General features: G+C 36.9%; 1 protein-coding gene and 1 long non-coding RNA gene across 3 annotated transcripts; one reads left to right on the plus strand and one right to left on the minus strand.

The window, feature by feature from the left end:
- Positions 1–1,506: 1,506 nt before the first annotated feature.
- ZYG11B (zyg-11 family member B, cell cycle regulator) lies at positions 1,507–27,158 on the plus strand. 2 transcript variants are annotated; one of them, XM_087960282.1, is made up of 14 exons: positions 1,507–1,634; positions 8,682–8,898; positions 9,486–10,240; positions 15,940–16,080; positions 17,008–17,184; positions 18,862–18,926; positions 20,339–20,438; positions 20,554–20,604; positions 21,926–22,087; positions 22,909–22,956; positions 23,463–23,660; positions 23,746–23,798; positions 24,721–24,818; positions 25,960–27,158. In XM_087960282.1, exons 1-14 carry the CDS (start codon positions 1,632–1,634, stop codon positions 26,121–26,123), a joined length of 2,232 nt encoding a protein of 743 aa, XP_087816408.1. In that variant the 5' UTR covers positions 1,507–1,631; the 3' UTR covers positions 26,124–27,158. The 2 variants fall into 2 exon arrangements, with proteins under 2 accessions (XP_087816408.1, XP_026521662.1); XM_026665877.2 differs by having other exon boundaries at positions 8,682–8,847.
- LOC148131215 (uncharacterized) lies at positions 15,361–22,952 on the minus strand. Its single transcript, XR_015748584.1, has 3 exons — positions 22,880–22,952; positions 16,507–16,571; positions 15,361–15,495 (listed from the first exon to the last, which is right to left on the minus strand). It is a non-coding gene; the product is annotated as an uncharacterized LOC148131215 (long non-coding RNA).
- Positions 27,159–27,687: the final 529 nt, after the last annotated feature.

The following is a 27,687-nucleotide window of genomic DNA, read 5'->3' on the forward strand; positions in this document are numbered from 1 at the left end:
CCCCAGGAATTCTTTCTTCTCAGCAGCCCTCAGTGGATTTTCAATTTTCACCTTTTATTGTCTTAATCCTATTCTGTTCTGATTTTGGAGTTATCCTGTTGTGCGTGATTTGAGCCCTAAATCCTTTTACATAATTTCTTTCCAACATATTTCAAAACATAATTTTATGCATGTTTTTCAGCATGAAGGGTGTGTGTCATATACTGTGGCATGCAAGTTGCAGGCTACAATGCATCCATTAAAAGTAAGAAATCCTGTAACCAGCTTGATTATTATGCCTACCTTTTGATGCTTTTGATTACTTGAAGTAAATCTAAAAAAGGCCATCAGGTGGCAGCTTTTGACTGTCATCTGAAGTTAATCATGAATAATAAATAATGGGACATCCATATGGATTGTAAGGCAAAATTAAAAAAAATGGCAGAAAACAAAGACAAGACATATAATAGTGGTTGTTCGGTGCCCAGTGTTGCTTTTTGTGATATGGGTGACTACTGTATATAAACCTAATAAATTAATAAATATTGCTAAAAATTACTTATAGTGTCCTGTGAATTCACCAGGGGCAGAGCTTGATGGAAGAATGTTTTGATCTTTAAATTTACAAGTGGCTCTGTTTAGTGATAGGAACCTGTTGCATGATATTTCTTCCCAAAAGATCAAGGAGACACCAATATTTTTATTACCTGGAAATGCTTCCAGGATTCTATGGTGGTTTTTTTAAAAAAATCTTTTAAATTTAACCATGCTCCTGACCATGGCTACATTTCCATGTGTGCTGCAACTTAATATTGTATGTATTTCAAAATGCATTCACACACTACCTGTCTGATGAAAAAAAGAAGCAACCTAAAAACACGATGTGCACAAATAAATTGGAGGGTGCGATTCAGGATACATTTGTGATTCGGGATTCTCCTGCGGTTATGCAGTAGCAAGGAAGGCTTGAATACTTACGATTTATATTGACTGCTTCCTAGTATGATTGATTGCTTATTGTACGCTATGACTGTCATTAAGTGTAGTACCTTATGATTCTCGACTCCTGACGAATGTATCTTTTCTTTTATGTATACTGAGAGTATTTACACCAAGACAAATTCCTTGTGTGTCCTATCTCTCTTGGCCAATAAAGTATTCTATTCTATTCTATTCTACTCTGCACAAATGCCGGGACACTCTTCTTCTCCACGAATGACATCATAAATTCCAGCGTTGAACTGGAGGGGAGAGACTGACAATCATTCCATCTGCAATTTTACACACACACACACACACACCCTCAACTTGGAAACTAAAAACTCAGAGAATTCGGGACAACTTCCTTCGGAGCAGTTTCGTGGTGGCTCCGACGCTTTTGGGGGGAAAATTACTGGAGCCTTCCTCCAGCTTCACTTAGCGCGTCTCCTTTAAGGGCAAACAGCAGCCTAGCTTCCCCGAGAGCTTGTGTGTCTGCGTGTATGTGGATTTAATTAATGCCGGCCCCGCTGAGGCAAATTCACTTCCAGGTCGAGGGTGACAGCTAAGCTAGGGGGGGCCCCGGCTCGCTTCTGCACGGTGGTCGGGGCCCGCCCCACAATAGCACAAACAGGAGGCGAGGAGGACGCGGCTGAGGGGGCCCTGGCGCAGAAATGGTGAGTGGATGGCGGGCGGGGGCAGAGAATTGCCGCGGCTGCCTGAAAGGGACCGAGAGAGAAAGAGCCACATGGGGAGAGGAGGGGGGGAGAGAAATGGAAAAACCCCAGAGGGAGTACCCCTCTTTTAGTTTCGGATTTTGGAGTCTGGCGTAACTGCTTTCTTTTTTTGTCCCTCCCGATCTGTCACTAATGCGGATCTTGCCTTATTGGTCTCCAGCAAGCGGGCGAAGATGTCTCTGGGTGTTGTTGGGGAAAGGGACTTTGCTAAGCTTTACTCGACCTAATAGGGTAAACAAATGGTGTTGCGGTACCTGATCCCTCCCTGCCTCTGATGCCCATAAATACGGATCTAGTGGAATGAGGATAGTGGTAGAAATTGGTGGTGGTGGCGGTGGCGGCGGCGGCTTTTAGAAGCGATTGGAATGTGCAGCAGCTATTGGATTCCATTATGGCAAAGCATACATCTATCTATACATCCCGAAATTCTGGATGGCCACTGAAAAGGTGGCAAACACATCTTACTGTGTCATCTAATGGTAGTTTGGATTTTTGCAGCTGAAATACCATGGCTATACGGAAGATGTATCTCATGCTCAGTCAGGGGAATCTATCCCTGAGCTCTGTTGATGTGTTTGGGCCAGCAGACAGCTCCCTTCCATTACTACATAATTCTATGTACAAATGCTAATGGAATTGGAATCGGAATTTCTCATATAGTCTTGGGTTGAAACTCAAGGGAAGAGACATCAGTTCTTTTTTCGCTGTGACTCTGAGAACAGGTTGTTAAATTATAAAGAGTGGTATTCTAGGACCAACTCTCTTCATACTCTACATAAACGACCTCTGTGATCATATTAAGAGCAATTGCGTTCTCTTCGCTGATGATGTAAAGCTGTTCAATACTACAGACAATACTGCTACCCTACAAAAAGATGTTGACTATGTATCCGAATGGTCAAACAAATGGCAACTTCAAATCTCAACAAATAAATGCTCTGTCTTACATATTGGCAAAAAAAAATCAGAAAATAAAATACAAGCTGAATAGTCAAGACCTTGTTGATGACCCAAGCTCTGTAAAGGACCTTGGAATACTCACCTCTAATGATCTGAGTGCTAGAGCCCACTGCAACTACATAGCCAAAAAGGCATTAAGAGTTGTTAACCTAATCCTACATAGCTTTTTCTCTGGCAATATCACACTACTAACCAGAGCATACAAAACATTTGCTAGACCAATACTCGAATACAGTTCATCAGTCTGGAACCCTCATTACGTATCTGATATTAGCACAATTGAGAAAGTCCAGAAATATTTCACAAGAAGAGTTCTCCACTCTTCTACTCGTTGTAGAATACCTTATGCCACCAGACTTGAAATTCTAGAACTAGAAAACCTTGAATTACGCCGTCTTCGGTCTGACTTAAGCATGGTATATAAAATCATACATTGCAATGTCCTACCTGTCAATGAATACTTCAGCTTCAACCATAACAACACAAGAGCACACAATAGATACAAACTCAAAGTAAACCGCACCAAACTTGATTGCAGGAAATACGACTTCAGCAATAGAGTAGTCAATGTCTGGAATACTCTACCCGACTCTGTAGTCTCTTCCCCAAACCCCAAAAACTTTAACCTTAGACTGTCTACCATTGACCTCACCCCTTTCCTAAGAGGTCTGTAGGGGGCGTGCATAAGCGCACCAACGTGCCTACCGTCCCTGTCCTATTTCTCTATTCTTTTATTTTTCTTATATGTACCCATCTCATGTATTCACAACTATGTATACACTTATACTTATTATCTTGTAAACAATTGACAAATCAAATAAATAAATAAAATAAATAAATAAATAAATAAATAAATAGATTATAACATTTAGCTAGGTAGGGTGGCTAGTTTTTGTAAGGTGTAGTAGAAATTGATATAGTATAGTTTTGGTTAATAGGAATCCCTATTCAGTAAGAAAATAACTGTCAGCCTTATTTATGTGTATATGAGAGATATTGACAGAACCCTACAATAGATGGAAAGACAAAGAATGGTTCATGCAATATAGAAAATCCAAGGTTTGAAGCTGTAGGGAAACCCTTTGTGTGAAACTCATATAAACCAGTAAGTTGCATACAGTATAACCTACTATATAGTTTAAATTTCATTAGATATAAGGAATAGGGAAAGACTATATCATATTTGTTGAGAGATCTCTTTTTCTGTAATTCCTAAACCTATAAGAACACTGTCCTTTATGGCTGGGTTTTGCCAAGCTATAATGATTTTTCAGTCTAATCCATCCATAATCTGATGTTTGATGTGAATGGTAGTTTGAGTTAGGCTTTGAGCACTACAAGCTGAGCATTCATAAAGTAAAGCAAAATGCCTCCATTTACTTCAAGGATGTCTTGTAAGCTTTCACACATCTGTCATACCGCTTCTTGGTGAAGGAGAACAGTGAACAATAGAAATCACAGCATAGTTTTTGTGTGAGAAAACAAGAATGTTCAATACACATGTCTTAGTATAAAAGATGGATTAATTTTCTGGTGTATGTTTACCTTTAGAATACTTCTTCCAATGTGATTCTTAGTGTTAAAAAAACTGCAGTATCGTGGCATTATGGAATACAAGCCATTTTATTTACATAATCATTAATATCAAATTGATTCTGGAATAATCTTATCCAAGAAAAAAGAGTATCCATTGTGTTCTAGAATGAATATATTGATTATCTGCTGAGGTTTATAACCTTTAAAAGGTGTATATAATTGCCTTCCTAAACACTTAAAATACATTCTGTAGTATGTAATAAATAGGCTTTCAGTCTTAAAAGACGTAGGACAGAAAGAAGTATTTTAAAGTTAAGTTAAAATCTTAGCAAATTAAAAAGCTAGAAGAACAGAGGAGTTTCTAGAAAAACACAAAACCTTATTAAAGAGCCTGAAGGCAATGAACTTAGATAAAATGATACAAAAGACTTTAGATAGGGTTAAGACAAAATCCATGCAATTTATTATCTAATATATTGGAGATTCTGAAAGGAATATAAAGTCTAGTGATAAAAAAGGATTGAAATAGAGAAATGAATGCATAAAACAACCATTTGGGTATACGTATAGACTTCAGCCCAATATGTACCTCTTTTATTCTAACTTTTGATACAGAGGCCAACCAGGAAAGTGGAGACATACATCTCTCCCATTGGATGTATCTCTTACAACTGGATTTGGAGGCATGTTCCTATCAATCTAGGAGTAACAGGAGCCCTCAAGATTAATAGTACTTAATCAACTTATTCTCCAAATCCCATTTTAAGCCATTTAAGTTAGTAGCCATCACTTGTGTCAATAACCTAATTATCTGCTATGTACTTTTATTTTTATTTATCCATTTCTGTTTATTCTAAATTTTCTGCAATCAGTATTAATAAACCCTGGTCCTGGTTTTGAGACACGAACATTTTCTCTTGCCTACCTTTTACATACTCTGCCTATAAAAATATATGATCAGTTGCTGTCCATTGATATTGCATAGCAAATAGTGAGGCAAACAGTTCACATTGAATATTTCCAAAGATTTTGTTCTCAGAACTTTTGTGGAAGTACATTTATCCATTCCAAGACAGCTTTTCCTGCCTGGTTCTATTCATTGTTCTAGAAGAACAATGCTGAGTGTAATTCCAGCATATATGGTAGATTCCAGAAGGAGGGAATAAGTTTTTTAACATCCACCTTGTCTTAGACTGACACGGTTTCTTTACTGTATTATAGCAATGTAAATTTGTTCTGTGCTTTACATTTTCTTCATGAAATTCTGCTGTAGGACAAGCTCTAAATTTTCTGAAAAAGGCATTTTCCTAGTTCATTCCCAAGCTACATGATAGAAATGGGCCGAGGATATCTTTTCAGACAGACAGTTATTAATTACCTAGTTTTCGTTGGATTTTTGAGTAAGTAATGAGTAAATGTTATGAGTAAATAATGAATAAATGTTATGAGTAAGACCTGTTGTCAAGGGAGTGAAACTTTTTTCTCTTGATTCACTCTGAGAATAACTTTTAATCCATCTTGTTGGCTTTATATTTTATCATTAGGAAAAATACTGATAGGGTTCTACCAACACATATGTTACTGCTTCATAGCTGTTTGGTCTGTAGCAGAGGTGGTATTCAGCAAGTTCTGATCAATTCTGGAGAACCGGTAGTGGAAATTTTGAGTAGTTTGGAGAACCAGCAAATACCACCTCTGACTGGAGATTTTACAGTATCCTTCCCCTGCCACGCCCACCAAGCCACGCCCACAGAACCGGTAGTAAAAAAAAATTGAATCCCACCACTGGTCTATATGTACAGTCTCCAAATTGCAAGCTGTTTTAATGCCATCTGTGTGCTTCACAATGTTAGTGGCAATAATGCTGATAATTCAAAGTAAGCCATTACTGTACAATTAGCATGATAGTAATAAGAACTGCATCCTTCCCTTTTCCATATTTTACTCTCTAGTTTCTATTATATATTTTCTAATACATTTTCTAATATTTTCTGGAAGAATGATTAGTCTTTAAGTCTTAACAATTGGATCTGTCAAATTCAATTATAGCCGAGAGAATGAACTGGGTGTTGCATATGCAATTTTTAAATTTTTGCAAAGCCTGGATGCATTTTATTTTAGCTCATCTGAGTTCCAAGATAAGCTTATAGAGGCAGATAAATGAGACAAAATCTTATATAAAATTTCAAAGAGAAATACTACTCTTGAGTCAGATTGGTACATTGGCTTGGAATTAAATGTTTAGTTAAAGAAATAATTGGTACAGCTATTTTTAAATTTTTCTGTGGGAGTGTACAGCTTGCTTTCTTTTGTCTGCATTGGGTATGAGTCACAATATTTGTGTTACCCTGTAAACTACTGAAAGCTAAATTATTGAAAATGACAGACTTGTATGTAGATTTAGGAAGAAAACAAAGGGAAAATACCTGGATAATATGAATAAGATGTATCTATGTTTTAGTTCATGAATACTTGGTTATTATAAACTATGAACTGTACACGTTTTGTAATATATTACCGTAACAACATAAACCAGACCAGTGCAGAAGAGACAAGGATAACCCCAAAACAGTTATTGTTCATTGTCCTCCATGTTCACTCTAACATGTTTCTTCAGCATGAGGAAATAAATTATAGGACTCTACCCAAGTCCACAATCTGACACTAAAATCAACTTTGTACTGTGTAATACAAGAAATACAGACTTGAAAAATGATCTGTTAAATCCACCTTAAAAACATAGTAGTAGTAATGTCGTTGAGCCAGTTTTGTTGAACATATTATTCTTGCTTGATGAGTCAGGATTTTGCTTGATAAGAAAAGGTTATGTTTGTATTACTTTTTATGCTTAAACATCATTTTAGGTGCCACTCTTAAGTATTGGCCAGAGCTAGAGATTATTCATTTGTTGATTCTCTGTTTTTTATATCACACAATAATACCTACATAATTTAGCTTACCTACTTGAAAAAAATTAAATTTAATGAGCTCTTCTCCCTCTAGGTATCAAGCATTTTTGTGGCTGTATGTATACTACAACATGAATCTCTTTGTGATGGGTGAGGATATAGGAAATAAATGACCTAATACAGAGAAACTACAATTGTTGGGGAACAAAACTGGATTTGAATGGTGTAATGCATGTCAAAAAGGAGAAACTGTATCAGCAAAAAGAGGCCAGAGTACCATCAAATATGGAAGTGATAATATGTGGAGATACAGTTTTGAGACGATTACCGTAATTTAAATAGAAAGGGGGGACCTGTCAAAGGAGATAATGGCTGGTTCACATTTCTGCATTAAGGCGTAATCTGATATGCTTGTTTTTAACAGAATATCAGAGTTTGTCTTAGCAGAGTTGCATGTATTTAACCACTGAGTGTGGAATCCAGCCAGTGTGGTTTATTTAACGTATCACAATGTATAACATCTAAGCTTATAAATAACTTCTGTATTTTTAATTAGCTGATTCAGGTCAATATTTGCAATAGTGGTGAATATCTGTAGCTCGGGTGTAGGATGAGGGCGAAGCTTGTGAATTGGTTTCCGAATGTTTCGTTCACAGAGTTTAGGGGTCACAAGACCCCATTACAAGATCCCATCACAAGACACCCACTGGTGACTCACCCCTGACTCATCACAAGTCCAACTACAAGACCCTCACTCAACACACCCACACCCATCACAAGAGCCACCACAAGACCCTGACCTGAGGGGACCCTCACCTGATGTGACCTTCCCATCACAAGACCTACTGAGGACACAAAGCCCTTATAAACAGAAGAACACTGACATCCCCTAAACTCTGCTGAAGATGTTACCTAGCCTGGTAATGAAACATTTGGAAACCAACCCACAAGCTCAGAAAACGAACCTTCACCATCACAGGTCGTTGTCTGCTATGCTTCCTTAGGGTATTTAAAATGTATTTGGAACAGACAGTCTTCAAACAAAAAATAGGTCCTCTGTAAAATAGGACATGTGTACACAAACACTCATGCCATCAATATTGCGCTAAGTCTAGTTTCCCTTCTTGTTACATATATATACTTTGAGATCCGAAACTAAAAGTAAACGGTAGATACTATATCAGTTTTGAGTACAGGTACGTTCAGTCTTTGGTGCTTGTTTGACCCTGCAACATAGAAATCAGAGTAGGTAATACCACATTTGTAGTTAGAAACAATTCTTTCTTGTTCTTTTCCTTTTTAGGTCTATAAGTTGAAAATAAATTACTGTTAAGTCAATGATTTGTAATTACATCATTTCAGCCAGCTACATACTTATGCAATAGGACACTTATTACAGTACAGAATCAGATTCTCACTACTGGAACAAAACGGCCTCTGGTACAACTTCTGTCCTCTAAATTTTATTTTTCATGGTGATGAGAATTGCATTTGCAATTCTCCCTGATCCCTTGTCAGTTAAACAGTGATAAATGCTGCCTTTTTGAATTTCAAATGTTAGACATTGGACTTCTTTCTGCAGGAAGAGGCTTCACCATACTCTCTGCTTGACATCTGCTTAAACTACCTAACCTCTGACCTTGAGAAGTTTTGTACAGAAAGACACGATGGGACGTTATGTTTGCAAGAGCCTGGAATATTTCCACAAGAAGTGGCTGACCGATTGCTGCGGACAATGGCATTCCATGGTAAAATAAACCATCTAGATCTGGTAATTGGGGACCCCATTCAAGCAGAAAGTGAGCAATCTTAGTTATTTAAATGAGGGCTTGAATTTCCCTCCATTTGATTATGATCTCCCACTTGATTTGGCCTGGCTATTTTTAGCTGAAGTGATACAAAATTGATGGCATTAAGAAATAAATGGTATTCTGCACCAAGCAAATAGAACAGAATCAGAACATTCTCTTTCATTAACCACTCTAAATTACAGTACAGCATTTAATGGTATTTGAGGCATGGGTTTTTTATGTGTGCAATTGGAGAATGGAAGTGATACAATAAAAACCCCTTGTACAGAAGTGCTCCGACAATAATACCAGCCAGAAGAAGAAAGGTTAAGATGGTATTGTAGTTGTCCAATAAAATCAGCTGGTTAAAATCAACTTACAAGACCCCACTCCAAAAAAATAGCTGGGGATGGGAAGGAAAAAGAGGATGTTTGAAAATAAGGAGTGCAATTGATTCCTACTTTCTCCTTTTCAAACTTGCTTTTTCCTTGTAATCTGGGCCTGAAGTTAAAATTCCCAGAGTTGTAATAGCTGGCTTGTTTTTTCAGTTTTAAAGCAGTATATGTGATATGTCTGGTACTCTTCCCTCCCTTTAGGACTGCTTAATGATGCAACAGTGGGGATTTTTCGAGGCAATCAGATGCGTTTGAAAAGAGCCTGCATCCGTAAAGCGAAAATTTCTGCGGTAGCTTTTTGGAAAGCATTTTGCCATCACAAGCTGGTGGAGCTTGATGCTACTGGTGTGAACGCAGACATCACAATCACAGATATCATCAGTGGACTTGGCAGCAATAAATGGATTCAGCAAAATCTCCAATGCCTTGTGCTGAACTCATTAACTCTCTCACTGGAAGATCCCTATGAAAGGTGCTTCAGTCAGCTTACTGGCCTTCGTGCTTTGAGCATCACCAATGTTCTCTTTTACAACGAAGATCTCGCTGACGTGGCTTCGCTTCCAAGACTAGAAAGCCTGGATATCTCCAACACCTCAGTCACCGACATAACCGCAATCCTCGCCTGTAAGGATCGCCTCAAATCGCTTACCATGCACCACCTGAAATGCTTGAAAATGACAACCACTCAGATTTTGGATGTAATACGAGAGTTAAAATTCCTGAATCACCTTGATATTTCAGATGATAAGCAGTTCACATCTGATATTGCACTTCGTTTGCTAGAACAGAAAGACATCTTGCCTAATCTGGTATCTTTGGACATCTCGGGGAGGAAGCATGTCACTGATGAAGCTGTGGAAACATTTGTAAAACAAAGGCCCTTAATGCAGTTTGTTGGGCTTCTCGCTACTGATGCTGGCTATTCATTATTTCTCACGGGAGAAGGGAATTTGAAGGTAGGCGCCTGTTTGTTGCAGAAGTTATGACAGATCTGAATTATCTAATGAAAGCAATCAAACCTTGGTTACTGATGAATGGGCCAATTCTGAGGGTTTGGGTTTAGAGAAGACATCGGGATGTACCAAGATAACGGCAACAATAGATACTTATTGATACTTCAAAAACCACCCTCTTAACTCTAATAAATATCCCCTCCAAACTAATAATTGCATGGGGTGCTTTAAAAAAAAACTTTTTTTACAATAGTGAAGTCAAACAACAACTACAACATTAGCAGAAGAAAATTCAGTTGTGGCTGTCCAGTGATCCATTACATACATTGTAACGATTCTAATAAATTAAACATAGCAAAAAATATATAGAAACAACTGAAAAAGGTGATGCGTATAGTACCCATTTTTATTAATTCTAGATCATAGGGATCATAGGGTATTGCTTCCCCTTCTCACTTTTTGAACATAAGGACTTTTCAAGATAGATAACAGATTCACATTCTTGAATCCAATACTTAATATTCAGAGGAGAAAGTTATTTCCATTTACTTTAGCTTATCTTGATAGAATTAAAAGTCCTTCATTAAATGACAAATTCTATATTTTAAGGATGTATAACCACTGTTTGTGGCCGTGTTGCTTAGCAACCCATTTGCAAACGGTAGAAAAATGAATTTTCAAACTGGTGTGTGCTCTCATGACCAAATTTCTATGCCTGACAACAATGCATGTGTTCTGACCAAGGCTTCCGAGACTATAATTACGCACACATTTTAAAAACAAGTCTTGTTTTATTGCAACACTGGGAATTATTTTCATTCCCAGTCAGTAACGGATCTGAAACAGTCCCTCGAGATAAGCACCAACCTTTTTTTCCTGTGAAGTGCTGCCAATAACAGAAGTGTCAAATAAGTTAGAACAAAAATCAACCTAAATACGAAGAGCTTCAAGAATGAATCTTGAACGAACAACTTTGCTTCCTGCAAAGGTTTTGTCACCTTTGCCTGTCCTAAGTTTATACCTTATGGAAGAGGCAATCACCTCCCGGCCTTACTTCCGAGTCGCCCCTTTTGTTTCAGCTGCTCTCACCTTCTAACAGCTCTGTGCACACGCGCACAGGGAATGGGCTCCCTTGGGTCCTCTGTCTCGCTGCTGCCAGACTCCGAAGGCTCCGGAGGCAGCACCCTATTCCCAGATCGTCCTGGCCTCACCTCTTCATTGGATGCAGGACCCTCGTCCGAGTCCTCTCTAGACTCCCGGACTGATCCCCTTTCTTCCCCACTGTTCGATTCCACTGCCATCTGCACAGGCTGCCAGAGAACCACAACAGTATGTGTATATAAGTACATGATAATGCATGTGTAAAAGAAAAGTTTATTTGAATGAGGCAGTGATCTTTGCAGCATTTCTCTGTCTCTCTTTATCAGTATCATGTATTCACTTAGCAACCATATAGCACAATGAACAATCCTTCATTACGGAATGTGCTTGCTAAAAAAAAGAGTGTAGTTTAACATTAGATTTACATCTTTATTACCGTATATACTCGAGTATAAGTCGACCAATATAAGCGAGGCACCTAATTTTACACAAAAACTGGGAAAACTTATTGACCGAGTATAAGCCGAGGGTGGGAAATGCAGCAGCTACTGGTAAATTTCAAAAATAAAAATAATTAATTTGGGAAACGATCTCACTATCATGAAAGGTTTAATTGATTCACTAACCCAAAAGAAGAAGATGATGATGACAGCGGGAGGCAGGAGTCACTCTCTTCCCCTCGGAGGCCCCTGAGTCAGGAGTCACCACGGCGCGGCTGTCCCAGTCCGCTGCGGGAAGGGAAAGGCAAAGCGCTTTTTGCCTTTCCTTCCGGCTGGGTTGTTGGGAGTCGCTGCCGCCGGAGGCCGCGACTCCACACCATTTTTTTTTTCAGAGGGAATCTGACCGAGTATAAGCCGAGGGGATTTTTTCAGCACAAAAATGGGCTGAAAACTAGGCTTATACGAGTATATACAGCATATTTTTTTCAAAGCCATATTAACTTATGCTATGATTTGAAACTAAAACAAATGTATGGCTGGACAACAACATGTGTCGTGCACATAATACTAAGATCATTTTTGTACTAGCTATATGGTCCCAATGAGCCTTTTGCATAGTTTATGATGAAAGAAAAGTAAGGAAAAAGAAAAAGGAACCTGAACTCTTAGGATCCTTAAAGGATGGAGCATGGTGAAAACAATAATTTAGTTTTATAAGTTAATTTAAAAAGAGAATGAAAGCTAGCATTAAATACATACCCAATACCAGAAAAGACAAAGAATCTAGATTTTTAAGAAACAAAACCTACTTCTTATAATTTAAGAACAAAATTACATTCAGAAAACATTACTTCATGTCTACCAGATTCCACAAAAATGGTTAAAAAGTACAGCCGATTCTTTTTTTTTTTTTTGGTGGAGCATTATAAAAAAGAAGAAATCTTTTTTTTTTTACAACTTTCCTTAGCATTGTTTTTAAAAAGTTGCTATAAAACAATTGGAAAAATAGAAAGGACTGCTGTATACATATTATCTTTTCCAAGCAATTAAAAATTTGGACTGTAAAACCTTATTATGGCATGGAATATCTTTTGCTTAGACGATATTGGAGTTTCCTAAACATTATCTAGGTTTTTTTTAGGGAAGATTCAGAAAAATGGAGTGGCTCCAGAGATAATGTCCCATGATCACCCTTGTATATCACAGCTTGTGAGTGGGTGATCCAAAAACCATGTTTATTTTTTTCTGTGCCTCCATCTGTTACTTGCTTTTTCCTTCAGTGTATACAATAAACCACTTTGCTCTAAAATCCCCAATATTGCAAGAGTGACAATAAGATCACTTTACTTTTTGTGTGGTTAATTTGTTGCTCGGTTGTTGTTCTCATCACTTCCAATGTGCAGAACAATGAGATGTAGGTAGGTGGTGCTGCGTTTCTCTTTGCAAAGAACTGAGAAATCCCTGCCAGCCAAATAATAATAACTACTGTGAAACAACAGTTCTCTAGTGAGGAATTGGTTTAGAGAGGTGATGGGAATTGCATTTTAGAGGCAGGCTGTGCACTGCAGTTCAGTTACTGTTCATGACTGAGTTCTGCTGCTGTAAATGATAATGTAATTCTTTTGGTTTGGCATTTTGCATACCTCAAGCTATTATATTATAGGTCACGGTTTATGGCTTAGTATTTACACAAAAGAATTGTACAATTCTGGTTACTGAAATAAATCATGTCAAACAATTAACTGTACAAACCAGATCTCAATGTTCTCTCCTGTTAGTTCTTTAATATTTTCGATATATTACACTGTATAGGTAGTCCTTGACTTACAACAGCTTGTTTAGTCACTGTTCAAAGTTATAACGGCACTGAAAAAAGTGACTTATGACCATTTTTCACATTTACAACTGTAGCAGCATCCGCATGGTCACGGGATCAAGATTCAGATGCTTGGCCATCGACTCATATTTATGATGGTTGCAGTATCCGGGGGTCATGTGATTACCTTTCGCAACCTTTTGACAAGCAAAGTGAATGGGGAACCATAGTCACTTAACACCCATGTTACTAACTTAAATCCAATGATTCACTTAACAAGTGTGGCAAGAAAGATCATAAAATGGGGCAAAACTCATTTGACAAATGTCTCGCTTAGCAACATAAATGTTGGGCTCAATTGTGGTCATAAGCCGAGGACTACCTGTATATGTTTAGTGTCCTAGAAATGTATATCACTCCTGCTACAAATTTATGTCAAGGAGTTAATACCACGAATACCATTCTATAATGCCCTTACTAAAACCACACCTAGAGTACTGCATCCAGTTTTGGTCACTACATTATAAAAAGATGTTGAGACTCTAGAAAAAGTACAGAGAAGAGCAACCAGGATGATTAGGGGACTGGAGGCTAAAATATATGATGAATGGTTACAGGAACTGGGCTTGGCTAATCTAGTGAAGAGAAGGACCAGGGGAGACATGATAGCAGTCTTCCAATATTTGAGGGGCTGCCACAGAGAGGAAGGGGTCAAGCTATTTTCTAAAGCACCCGAAGGCCAGACAAGGAATAATGGATGGAAACTCAACAAGGAGAGATTTAACCTGGAAATAAGGATAAACTTTCTGACAGTGAGAACAATTAATCAATGGAACAGCTTGCCCTCGGAAGTTGTGGGAGCGCCATCACTTGAGACTTTCAAGGAGAGATTGGACTGCCATTTGTCAGAAATGGTGTAGGGTCTCCCGCTTGGGCGGAGGGTTGGACTAGATGACCTATAAGGTCCCTTCCAATTCTGATTATCTGTTATCTGAGTTCTTCCTTGTAGGTCAGTAAGCTTATGTTTCAGTTGCAGTTTTTATTAGTATCAAAGATGAGCAAAGTAAGCTTATATAAAGACACATGGAGACTATTTATTAGTCAAATACAATTAACTAAGGAGAAAAAAGATTTGCACTTGTTTACCATATTTAAGTTTCAAACTGGATAGAAGGCAATTACCTATTCAGTATAAATTGCGTATACCGTAATGCCAGTCCTGGTGTTATTCAATCTTCTAAAAATCTTTTTAAATAATTTATACTTGTGTTTCAGCACTTTCACAGTTTTTTCTAAACAATGCCTGTATGGGCTAGGTTAGCACAACAAGCTATATTACACCAGATTTGCAAATCACAATTGCTGAATTCACACATGCTAAGCTAATTCCAGACAAATGCAATGTGTGAACCAGGTCATGAGATCATTCCTAAATGTAGCAGATAGGCCAACTCTGCACATCTATTCATAAATAAACTCCAAAGTCTAAGTAAGACTTTTGATGTACATACATCAATAATTGTAATTGTATGTAGATCTGTTTCTATATGTATATATAAAGACACACATATACACAAATTTATATTTCTTTATTGAAATATGTATAGACCACTACTTAGAAAAGCAATTTATTATAGAATTAAAGCATCAGTTGAACTTTTAAAACTCTGAAACAGGTTAACTTTGAGAATGCTTGATCTGATCCAAAAGTACTAATTATTTTGGGATATTCAGTGACTCTGTAGTTTTGAATCTGCATTTGTAATGTACTCGCGTACCAGAGTTGTCTACCGGTTTAGAATTTGCAGCATGTTGGAAAGCAGACGTGCCGATACACTGTTTGTCCAGTTTATAGATAGTGTCATCAATTTGCCTCATTAAGTATGATGATGAAGATGAAACTAGCATGGAAAAATAAATAAAGAGAAAATAAACATAAAAATAGTATAAACGCTGAATATTGCTTGAAAATATTTGATTGTAGTTGAAAATAGCTCAAAGTTTAATTATTTATTAGAGGAGCATATCTGAAAAACCTAATATATTTTGGGAAAATTCTGTCAGCTTGGCTCAGTTGTGTTTTAAGCACTAAAACCAACCTTTTATGCTATGATCCCATGTGCTTTAAAAATCTCAGTTCAGCATATATAGGCTGATCCCCAAGCCCATTTATATATAAAAATAACTCAGAAAAAGTAAGTCAAATCTATAGAATTTTTCAGCAGGGTACATAACTTCCAGACTTTTGTGGTGAAATAAAAATAGATAATTTGAAAATATTTCTGTTACCTGTATTTTTTCCCCCTAATTGCAAACTGATATGTTGTGTGTTTTGTATTTTGAAGGTTTCTGGAGAAGCAAATGAAACTCAGATTTCAGAAGCTCTGCGGCGTTACAGCGAGCGGGCATTTTTTGTGAGGGAGGCACTGTTTCATCTGTTTAGCCTTACGCACTTTATGGAAAATACCAAACCAGAAATTCTGAAGGTAAAACTATTTAAAATGGACTTTAGGAAAGCAGAGATCATGGAAGACTGTGTGCCGTGACAGTTTTGGAGCAGTGAGAGAAAAGTGAAAAGCATTTTAGCAACAATTCAGAAGCTGTGGTTGTCATGTTTACATAAGTTATGCTAAATTTAGCATAGAAGAAGCAGGAGGCATAATCTACATCCACAAAATAGTGTAGAGCGCATATCTTTATTTGTAGAGTAGGAATCTTATTCGTTCAGCAATTGTCAAATGAAATCATATCCAATTAAATTGACTAGCTTTCCATGTTGTGAAGTGGCCAAAATGATGAATAGAATTAGGGCCTGTCATTATGGGTTGGTACAGCACAGCAGCTAAATAGCCAGCTAAGAAGTGAGTGTTTTTCTGTAGGCATGAAAGGAAAATGTAGGGGAAAGAGCTTACCTTTCAAAAAATAGGAGTGAGCTGCTCAGTCTTCTGATCTCTTCTCCAATGGTTCAGTTTAATAGCTTAAAAAATCAATAAAATCAACATCGTTCATATTATTTATATCGTAAAATACAGTATATAGCAGTATACGCAGCTTCAGAAGGGTTTTGGTTTTTTGCACAAATGTATGTGAGACTGTTCAAAGTTGCATTTCATAAGTTTGCCCCAGGCCAGAGAACCAGTTCCCTTTTTCTGCCCACTTTATTCAATATTAAAATAGAAGAAAACAACATGGAGGAGAGCAAAGGGCCAGGCCTCTAGTCAGGAAAAGAAAAAGTTGGTTAGTTCCCTGCCTGCAATGATCAAGGTAGGTCTGTGAATTGGAGTGTAAGATACCTGCAAGCTAGTTTAAAGAACTTTAGAAATGCTAAACTAATTCTGCTTTGGATATGGTAGCCTTTTTCATTGTAGATGATAAGCCAGTTCACAATTTCCTCTCTTGATCGTTCATTCCAGCTTGTAGTTGTTGGCATGAGAAATCATCCTCTGAATTTGCCTGTGCAATTAGCAGCAAGTGCCTGTGTGTTTAACCTGACAAAACAAGATTTAGCTGCAGGCATGCCGGTTAGGCTCCTAGCAGATGTTACCCACTTACTCCTTAAAGCCATGGAGCATTTCCCCAACCACCAACAAGTAAGCCTTTCCATATTTTTTTTTTTAAGATATTAGACATAGCATTTCAAATGCAAAATCACTGTACTGATTTTTTTTTAAATCCTGTGAGATGAATTTTTAGAATGGGTGCACCAAATGCTTCATATATACTGTTGATTTTGGAGGGAGGGAGGGAGGGAGGAGAGAGAGAGAGAGAGAGAGAGAGAGAGAGGGAGGGAGGTGTTAAAATCGTTTTTAAAGTGCTTAAATTTTAAAACAGGAATGAATATGATTGTCTTTTTTAAAAAGTTGAGCTAAGCAGTTTCAGTGTAATATATTATGAAAATAGCCAATATTGACTGATGGAAACAATAGAGAAGAATATTGATAGCTCAGGATTGAAATGAGGGGTCCTTGGTGCTCTCTGGGCTTGGCTGGTTTCTTGCAGACGTTTCATTACCCAAACTAGGTACCTTCATGAGTGATGACGTTACCTAGTTTGGGTAATGAAACGTCTGCAAGAAAACTACCAAGCTCAGAGAGCAGCAAGGACCCCCTCATGACTGATGGATTTTCCATTCTACTGTTGACATTGCATGTATCATAAAACAGAAGAAAATATCATTCAATGGAGATTACGCTAAATGTTGCAAAGTTTGCACCACACCAGAAGCAGACAACTTTTTGATGATTTGGAATCTCACTTCACATTTTTTAGAGAGGAGGTTTCAGGACTCTAAATATAGGGAAGGCTTTAATTTCCCAACAGGTTTTTAACAGGAAGATGGGTTGTTTTTTTAAAAAACTCTGTTTAAACTTACATAGGGCTACCATTAGTCTTCATTTATGTCCTGTCCCAAAATGACTAGAGGCTGGCCTGCCAATTATTGATAATTCTGGCATTGAAGGCTTTAAGAGAACCTTGAAGTAGAACTTCCGCCTACATCTTGTACATTCTTTTCTGTTGTAATGCTTAACTATCCCCTGTTCCTCTGGATTCACACATTCTCTCTTTATTCTTCATCATGGAACATTAATAAGTCAGAAACTTCTCTTTAATATTAACCACAAAGTTAACGTTCATCCAAACCCTAAACTTTGGACAATCCTATGCACTGTATGGTTTGTAGAAATAAAAGAGCTATTAAGGTATCATTTGAACTACCCTTTGTCCAGAGTCGTTGGCAAGTTGTAGGCAATAAAAATTAAAAATTAGGATTCTCAAGATCATTCTTATGGTAATTACTTAGAAGAAACTGCCCTAGCTGCAGGTAGATTATGTTTAGTGTATCTTACTTAAAGAACCTAGATTGGGCTCATTTTTTAAAATTTAAAATAAATCCAGTTTACCCTATAAAAGAAACCTCTAACAGTCTCTTTTCCTTCTGTTAAGCATATTTTAATGCTTTGTTTCTTGTTACACACTTTTACCCTATAACGTATTTGTACATAACACAATATGTTGCTACAGTTGGATATTTATAAACATCCTAAGTGCTGGTGTAGAAAATACAAATAAATACAAATATTTATGAATACATATGCAGATTTTTATCATTTTTTGCTCAATTTTATTTCAAAATAACAATGTTCATAAATGATAACTCATTAGAGGAAATGACAACTTATCAATATGTTACAAGATTCATTTGGGAGAAATAAAATCCTATCCTGGATATAAAATATTTTTGTTTTGTTTTGTTTTCTACCTTACAGCTGCAAAAGAACTGTCTTTTATCATTGTGCAGTGATAGGATACTTCAGGATGTTCCATTTAACAGGTTTGTTTTTATTTTTTTAAATTGTGAAGACAAGGGAAAGGAATTTGAAGATTGCTGTCTAAATGCAGCTGATCGTTCTTTCTCATTATCGAATAAGTTTAAATGTCCTTATTCATAGCTAATGGATAGAAGGTTTTTCTGTCTATCTGTCTGTGTCTGTCCATCCATCCATCGACCTACCCACCCAATTACTTCTCTACCTACCTAAAATGCCAACATTTTTCTAAGCATATATTAGGACAGAAGTTAGTAATTTATTTATTTATCATTTTTAAATGGTGCATATTCAAGCAATATGCTGACGCAGTCCTAATACCAGGTAAATAAACAATATGATAATTTGCAAAGGAACCTATGAACTTTGGTAAAAAAAAGACTTGGAAACCAGAAAGTGCCGCATATGTTCTCTAATAGACATTGAATAATCTCTTGGCTGTGCTTCGGTGACTGCAGTTTGCTATTGCTTGGATCTAATGCAACCTCTTTCATAAATTATGCTCTGAGTACGTGCATGAGTGCATGTTGTATTGCAGGTTAGAGAAAGTTCATCCTGGAACCACCAGCCAGTGGTGAATTGGCATCTATAGCAGTCTCTGCCCAGTACTCAAATCTAGATCTTGAAAATAAAAAATGGACAGACAGAAAGACATAGTACTGGCCCAAAGTGGCCGATCTTTCTTAAACCTTGTCAAGAATTAGAAATTGTTTTGCTCTGTATAAGTAGCTGATGCCACCTGGAGGTTTTATTATAGTTCTGTTATACATTGCTATATGTATACATTGCTGTATGAATACATTGTTATACATTCAGCCTTTGAGCTGATATGTGGTAGCTGGTGTTGAGGTAATTCCCCATTAGGAGAATGAGCGCATACAGGGAGACGTATTTGAGAGAAGTGTTTGAATAATACACACACAGTACACAGATACACTGTACAGTAAATGTAGGTTTTTACTTCCAGAAAGGTTTCAGCAAAGTCCAAAATAAGCAGTCCAAAAGTCATTCACAGGTAAATCAGTCAGTTTTTCAATCCAGGGATAATCCAAATATCAAATTCCAGTGTCAAAAACAGTTCAGTAACAGACTTACATCAAATCCAGTAATATCAGTCAATTAGAAGAAATGGAACAACAGCAATACTTTCCAACAGAAGGAAACAGAGTTACACTCACACTCTCTTCTGAGACTCAGACTAAGACAATCCAGGTTTCTGGCTCCATCTTATGGCTGTTTGAAAAACCACACCCAATTGCAGTTTTTGCAATCTCTTAAAGACATAGTACTAAAATGTTTATCCTGGTTTATATATTTCTAACCCAAATACCTGTTAGGTGACTTTTTCCTAACAGCTGGAATTTTTATTTGCCCATTCTCAAGATTTTTTAATTTTCTACCTGTGTTTTTTCCCCAGGTTTGAAGCAGCTAAACTTGTCATGCAATGGCTATGTAATCATGAAGATCAAAACATGCAGAGGATGGCAGTGGCTATTATTTCCATTCTTGCTGCAAAGGTGTGAGATTTTGGTGCTTGGCTATTTTAGCCTTAATTACCAAGCCTTACTGACAGTGATCTGACATTTCTCTGTGTTTGTTTTCTCTGTTTGTTTGTTTATTTGTTACTTAAAGCTTTCAACAGAACAAACAGCTCAGCTTGGGGCAGAGCTCTTCATTGTCAGGGTAAGCAATTAGAACTTGAAATGACTGAAATGCTAAAATTGACTGAGTTGACATAATAGAAGAATGTGGTTTATTTGATTTGGGATGGGATTTTGCATGAACTGTTATACATTCTTTATACAGCTTATAAATTCTATAAATAAATAAACCCAGCCACTGTGCCTTTGAAATCGTGTTTTGCCTCAATAATGTGTAAACTCAGTCTTTCTCTGTCACAGTGTTAATGCTTAATGTTAGTGGAAATGCTTAATGTCCCCCTTCTTGAAGGTTTTTTTTTAAATCTTGTTATTTAGGCATGAACAATTATTGTGCCCCCTTTCAACCAAATATTGAAGCATTAATGTACCCTGTTACTGCTTCAAATTCAAGAGAGGAAAGAAATCTATTTGATTTTATTTGTTTTTTGATCAGATGCTCTTACACAGCCATCCTAAGTAGTGCATCACAGGTGTATATCACTCGTGTACTTCATATACAAAGCATTTAATGATGTTTAAAAAAAAATTATACTCACTATGATAACAGAATGGATAAAAAGTGGTTCTTAGCAAGTTAGTAATGGCCCTTTTTGTTGGAGATCTTTATTTTATTCATTTTAAATAAATAATAAAAGCTCTCTGGGCAATTTGCAATAAAAGATACTTTAGCGATATTCCTCATTCGTACTATATGTGAATGCAACACACCTTGTCTAAGTATAAAGTTGAGAGTGATTTAAAAGAAAATATATGCTTGAGAAGACAGTCTAATTCTTAAATTTTTTCACTTCCTTCCCCATCATTTGCTTTTTGAACCATATAACCTGGCCAATTTGATATCCTGCACAGGACTCATTTGAATTTGTCCTATTATAAATTTAATACATAAATAAATAAAAACTGGAGAGTTTTTCTTCTCCATATCTTTTTGTCCAGTGTTTTGCTGACATCATCCTTCAAGCACACTTGCTGGACTTTGATACTAGCAGAAAGTCTGGGTGGAAGAAAAGTGACATTGGGAGAAATCTTATGTCAATATATAATGTATATAGAAGAGAAATTAGCACCACCCCTGCACCTTTACTTGAAAAATGAAGAGAAAGCAACCTTTCTTTCTTTTTTACACCAGCATTTTTCAAACCTGACTCTCAGAATTCCCCAGCCGGCATGGGTTAAAGTCCACGTGATTTAAATTTTCCAAGTTTTAAAAACACTATTTTTAGGCTATGACAGGAGTGGGTTTAAGGAAATGTTCTCATTGTGACTCTTATGCCATTAAATATCTGAGATATTAAAAGAGTGATTTAAACAATATCAATTGCTTTATTCCTTTTACCCCACAGCAACTTCTTCAAATTGTGAAGCAAAAAACAAATCAGAACGTAGTGGACACTACACTTAAGTTTACGCTGAGTGCACTTTGGAATCTCACTGATGAGTCTCCAACCACGTGTCGGCACTTTATTGAAAATCAAGGGCTGGAACTCTTCATGAAAGTTTTGGAGGTGGGAACTGAAAGATATAGGTCAACATATGTATAGCTATTATTGTATCTGCTTACTTCAGTTTCCTCATGGAGATAATGAACTTCATAATTTTGAAGTACTTTGGGATAGGCTCCTTATTTTCACAACCAGCAGTCCTCAAACCAATTACAGGTAGTCCTTACATATGACCACAATTTAGCCCAAGATTTCTGTTGCTAAGAGAGATAGTTGTTAAGTGAATTTTGTCCCATTTTACGACCTTTCTTGGCACAATTGTTAAGTGAATCATTGCAGTTGTTGAATTAGTAACAGGGTTGTTAAACAAATCTGGCTTCCCCATAGACTTTGCTTCTCAGAAGGTTGCAAAAGGTAATCACATGACTCCAGAACATGCAATCACCATAAATATGAGTCAGTTGCCATGCATCTGAATTTTGCTCATGTGACCATGGGATGCTGCAATGGTCATAAGAGTGAAAAATGGTCATTAGTCACTTTTTCAGTGCTGTTGTAACTTTGAACGGTCACTAAATGAACTGTTGAAAGTCGAGGATTACCTATAACTAAGATTGTCCATAGAAATCTTGTCTCTTCTCTCATCTCAACTCACAAAACCATGTGACCTGCCCCTTGTTGAAAGAAGTAAAAAGTCATTTTGTATACTTCCTCTGACTCAATCCTCCTGCTTTGGATAGCAGTGTGAAAGTTGATCCTATATTGCCAAAATAATTATTTAATTTTGTAGACTTTTCTGAGATGTCTCAATGTAATCTGTTTGTTATCCAATATAAGCAAATTTGTATCACTTACTAATGGTTGTCTATTGTCTTAATTTACAGTCTTTTCCTTCAGAGTCTTCTATCCAACAGAAAGTTCTTGGCCTTTTGGTAAGATGAAAAGAATATTATTATTTTTTTAACCTGGATGTAGGCAATGTTTGTTTTCCCTATTATCTTCTTTCCTGCTCCCTCTAATATTTTTCACTATTGTACTTGGAATACATTATCTTTAATTCCATTCTTTTATCATTGGGTCCAGTCAGACCAATCCTGTTCCTTCACAATCTCTATTTGTTTCAGCTTAAGGGTTAGCATTAGACCACTACTCTGTTCACTCAATCAATAGATTAATCTAGACTAACATCCTATTTCCAGCAGTATCAGGGCAGCTTTGAGACCAGTCTTCTCCAACCCATTGTCCTCAAAATGCAATAGACTGGAATTTGATCGGCATGTCCAATCTAAATGACTCATATGTTGAGAAATCTATTCTACAAAGTAGGTCAGAAAGTCAAAAGCCATCTCCGCAGCAGTAGTTTTTCAGAAACATCTGGAAAAGCAGCTTAATTAGTTAGGACCATTTGTACTAAAATTTCTTTCTCTTTTTTATTTAGAACAATATTGCAGAAGTTAAAGAACTCCATTCTGAGCTAATGTGGGAAGACTTCATAGACCACATTAGCAAGTTGTTGCACAGTGTTGAGGTGGAAGTCAGTTACTTTGCAGCTGGGATTATTGCTCACTTAATATCCCGAGGAGAACAAGCTTGGACATTAAGTCGAAACCAGAGAGCCTCACTCCTTGATGAACTGGTATAAACATGATTGAAAAATATCCTCCTTTTCTCTGAGTTACTTTGTAAACCTTTACAATAACATCTCTTTCTTTGTTTTACAGCATTCTGCCATTTTGAATTGGCCTACACCAGAATGTGAAATGGTGGCATACAGGTAACTATGGATTTGACATAAGTTGTTCAAAAAATATTAATACAAGTTAATATTGACAGCTAGTTTGCTTCATATATAAGACTACTTTTTCCAGAAGTATGTATAGTTGCCTGTCATGACAAAATCACATTTCTGATTTTCCAAGATATAATTGAAAAACATTTTAGGTGATAATCCTGTATATTTATTAATGAGTAAATCCACTGAATTCAGGGAGATATTCTTAGTATACATGCATTGGCTTGCTTTCTTAGTCTGCCATATTCTAACATGCTCAGTGGACTTAACATTGATATATTCTCCATTTTGAATCTACTGAAGCAAACAATACTGTTGCTAGGAGAGAAAACTGAATCAGTTTTTCAATTAAAAAGGATCCAAAAGATGTATTTTCATCCATGTTTAGAATTAGTCTATTGACTCCAGTGCTAAAACAGGTTGAAGCTTTCAGATGGGCAGAATTGCTATGAATAAGTAAGTAGTTATTTCCCATGTTCTGAGTCCTATTTCTGGGTGTTGTGCTTCTATCGTTTAATTATCACTTTCTATCCAAACCTCTCCCAATTATGAATAATTTAGATAACTTTTACTTTCTTTCCACAAATTCTAGCAGACAGAAAACCTGTAGGGCTTGCCGAGGGTCATGGTTTCCTGGTAGGAATTGCTTGTGATTCTACTAAGGAAGAGCTGTAACGTCATGATTCATCCTTTTATACTGGAGTTTCAGCTGTATCCTACCAGCTCTAGGAAGAAAGCAATGACAAACCACTTCTGAAAATGATGCAACAGAGCAGCATGGACTTGACTATGTAGTACTCTGGAATCACTTGAAAAGACCAAAATATGTATGTGTGTGTAAATGCTATACTCACAAATCAAAATCTCAAAATGATGGATCTTTCCTTTTTCTCTTCATGAATAGGTCATTCAACCCCTTTTTCCCCTTGCTTGGTTGCTTCATGACTCCTGGGGTACAGCTCTGGGCTGTATGGGCTATGCAGCATGTTTGCAGCAAAAACCGTATGTATTGACCCCCCCAAAAAGCTCTTTTATATTAAGCAATTCTTTCAATGTGAGAGTAATTAGTAGGCACCAGATAATTCTGTGATAACTAAAAATGCAGATTTGAAATCATTTTTTGGGGAAATGGGGAATGGAAACCATCTTGTAGCAATTCTGTCACAGTTAAAAGGCAAGCTATGTGAGTAGGTAAATTGTAAATGTTTTCAATTTTAGCAGCCAATGATGATGCAGTGGGTGGCATTTTGAAGTTGGAACAGATTGAGCTTGGTCTTTGTTCAACTTTTAAGTCACAGTATATGTCTAACAAATGTAACAAGATATTTGTTATCTTCTTCCTCTTACTTAATTGAAGTGCTCTCCATCCATTTTTGAGTAAACAGAAAGCACTATCAATATAAAATTTGCCTGCCCTCAATGTCAATCTCTATCCTGTCTCCATTGCCTTTTTTTGATGCCTTTCTAAATGGTGCTGCTATGATGAATGTGCAACGCATGACAGGTAAAATAATTGGCTGAGCCTTCTGGCTTTGCTCTTTGCTGGATTTATTCCTTCAATATCCTTTTAAGCAGGGGTGTCAAACTCAAGGCCTGTGGGCCAGATCTGTCCCATGGGGTGCTTAAATCTGGCCCACAGGGCCAGCCTGGAAATAGCAAAGGACCAGCCCATGGTGCCTCTGGCAGCCAAAATGGGATGCAGGGGGGTGTCCCCGTGCCCTGTTTCCAGTCTGGATGGCCTCCTGCAGCACTCTGCCAGCCAAAACGGGGCATGGGCTGTAGCAGTGCTGCAGTAAGCATCCATCCCATCTCCCCCCATCTGCCCGGCCCAGGGAGAACTACAATGTTGATCCGGCCCTCGAAGAAATCCAGTTTGACACCCCTGCTTTAAAGTCTTGGGTGAAGAAGTACTTATGTGTACATACCATGTAATCTTATGTCCATCATTTCTTCAAGCAAATAGTATAGCAGAGAACTGAGGATGCCTTGTGACAATTACATTTCACAAAGTAATTTTGCTAAATCCATAGGCAGCTTAACCAGAATTTAAATATGTAAAAGTTATATGTGAAACTGGTTGGAAACAGACAGTGAAATTCTAGACTCTTTATTTTATTGAATCTTTCTTTCTTTGTCATTTCAGCTGCCAGGTACTGCAGTATGTTAATTGAAGAAGGTGGATTGCATCATTTGTTTAACATCAAGGAGAACAACCAGACTGATGCAGATGTTCAGCGAATTGCTGTCTCTATCTTAGATAGCTTAGAAAAACATATTTTGCGACACGGGCGGCCACCTCCTTATTAAAAAAACAAATGGAAGATAAGCCAAATTGAATGAAAATGTGTAATGGGGAATTGGTGTGCAAATTATCCTCTCATCATCCCTTACTGAAATGTCCCTGGTTGGAATAATGTTGATAAAAGTGATCGCATTAAGTTTTTGTCAGCTGGTATAGAAGCAGGGCTAGTACATGTTATCTTTAACAGCCTTCGGCATTAAGGGATTATCAAAATGATCTGGAAAAAAATCCTAACTGGTAATATCTACTGGTATGGCATCTGGTTGTAGAAAAGTGGAAATTGTGCCATTCAAATGCACATTTGAAATTAAACCTGTAGACCGTGTGAGTTCATCAGAAAATTGTTTCTGCTTGCTTCATCCCTTCAAAATAGTTGTGTAGAACTATCCACTGATTCAGTATTTGAAAAAAAAAACTATTTATGCTTGTAATGTCAGCACAATACAGCTCAAAACACTGTCATATATTCACACATTAGAACCCAACAGGTTATGAGTAAGGTGACCAGGGATGTTTGTTCTTCTGTGGATCCTTTAAACTCATGGATTCTTCAGTTTCTATTAATATTTCATATAAGCTCTTTAGCAGAAACATATGTTTCAAACCATGGGGAGGTTTTTTTTGTTCCGTAATATACTTTGATGAAAATATCCATGGAGAAAGAAATGTAAGAATGGAAAAATTGAATCATAATTACAAAAAAAAAGTAAGAATATATTATGTTGCTACACTTGTAACTAAGTGTAACTTTGAAAAAAGAGTAAAGAAAACTAAAATTTTCTACCAAAAGAATTGCTGGGGAAATTTGCTTAATTTATGGGATTGTACATCTAATCACCTTATTTATGACAGACTGTTAATAGCTTTGTTCTTTCTCATAAATTCCTTGTCAGTATTTGTGCTGTGAGCTTTATGTGGAAGGCAATGCCATACAAAATCTCACCCAACATTTTATGTAAAGTCTGGTGTAAATTACATTCTTGTGTGGTATATTAAAAATTTTTTACATAAAACATTCCATGATTAAAAACTTAATAATGCATATGTGTTGATGCTTAATGGAATAAGATGAAAATAGCAACACAAAGTCCACTCTAAAATAGATGTCAACAATCCATGGTTTGGCTGAGGCTTACTTCCAAAGAAGTGCACTATAATGTGCTTCACCTAGTAGAGGTGTGAGGAAGCTGCACAATGGCTGATGCTATATCATAGCGGGAGCTAATCTGGTTACAAGAGAAATGACAATAGTTTCTGTCTCTGAGAAATTATGTGATTTTATGTATATGATTTTCAGAAATACATTTTAAGCTCAGTGAAAGATCTTAGAACATTTGCATAAAATTGTATCTTAAGCCTACAGTCTTGAATTTCAATTATTTGGGAGAAGGCCCCTCAGAATAAAAGAAATGTAACTTCTGAGATGGGTTTATGTGTGAATTATGGCTCCTATCCTGTTTTTTTTTATAAATGACATAAAAACCAAAAAGAATGCTTGCTTCCCAACAAGTGTTTAATCTTATAATTTGCCCTGCCTTAAATGTGGATCCAGATGATCCTTCCATTCAT

Source organism: Notechis scutatus, chromosome 3, assembly GCF_049901735.1.
Source record: "Notechis scutatus isolate UNSWTSFEM ecotype Mainland chromosome 3, rNotScu1.2, whole genome shotgun sequence".
Classification (NCBI taxonomy): Eukaryota; Metazoa; Chordata; class Lepidosauria; order Squamata; family Elapidae; genus Notechis; species Notechis scutatus.

Excerpts from the sequence above, each read along its gene's own strand:
- ZYG11B (XM_087960282.1), top strand. Across the intron at positions 10,241-15,939 it reads CGGGAGAAGGGAATTTGAAG|GTTTCTGGAGAAGCAAATGA; the intron begins GTAGGCGCCTGT and ends TGTATTTTGAAG. Across the intron at positions 23,661-23,745 it reads CCTCACTCCTTGATGAACTG|CATTCTGCCATTTTGAATTG; the intron begins GTATAAACATGA and ends TTTGTTTTACAG.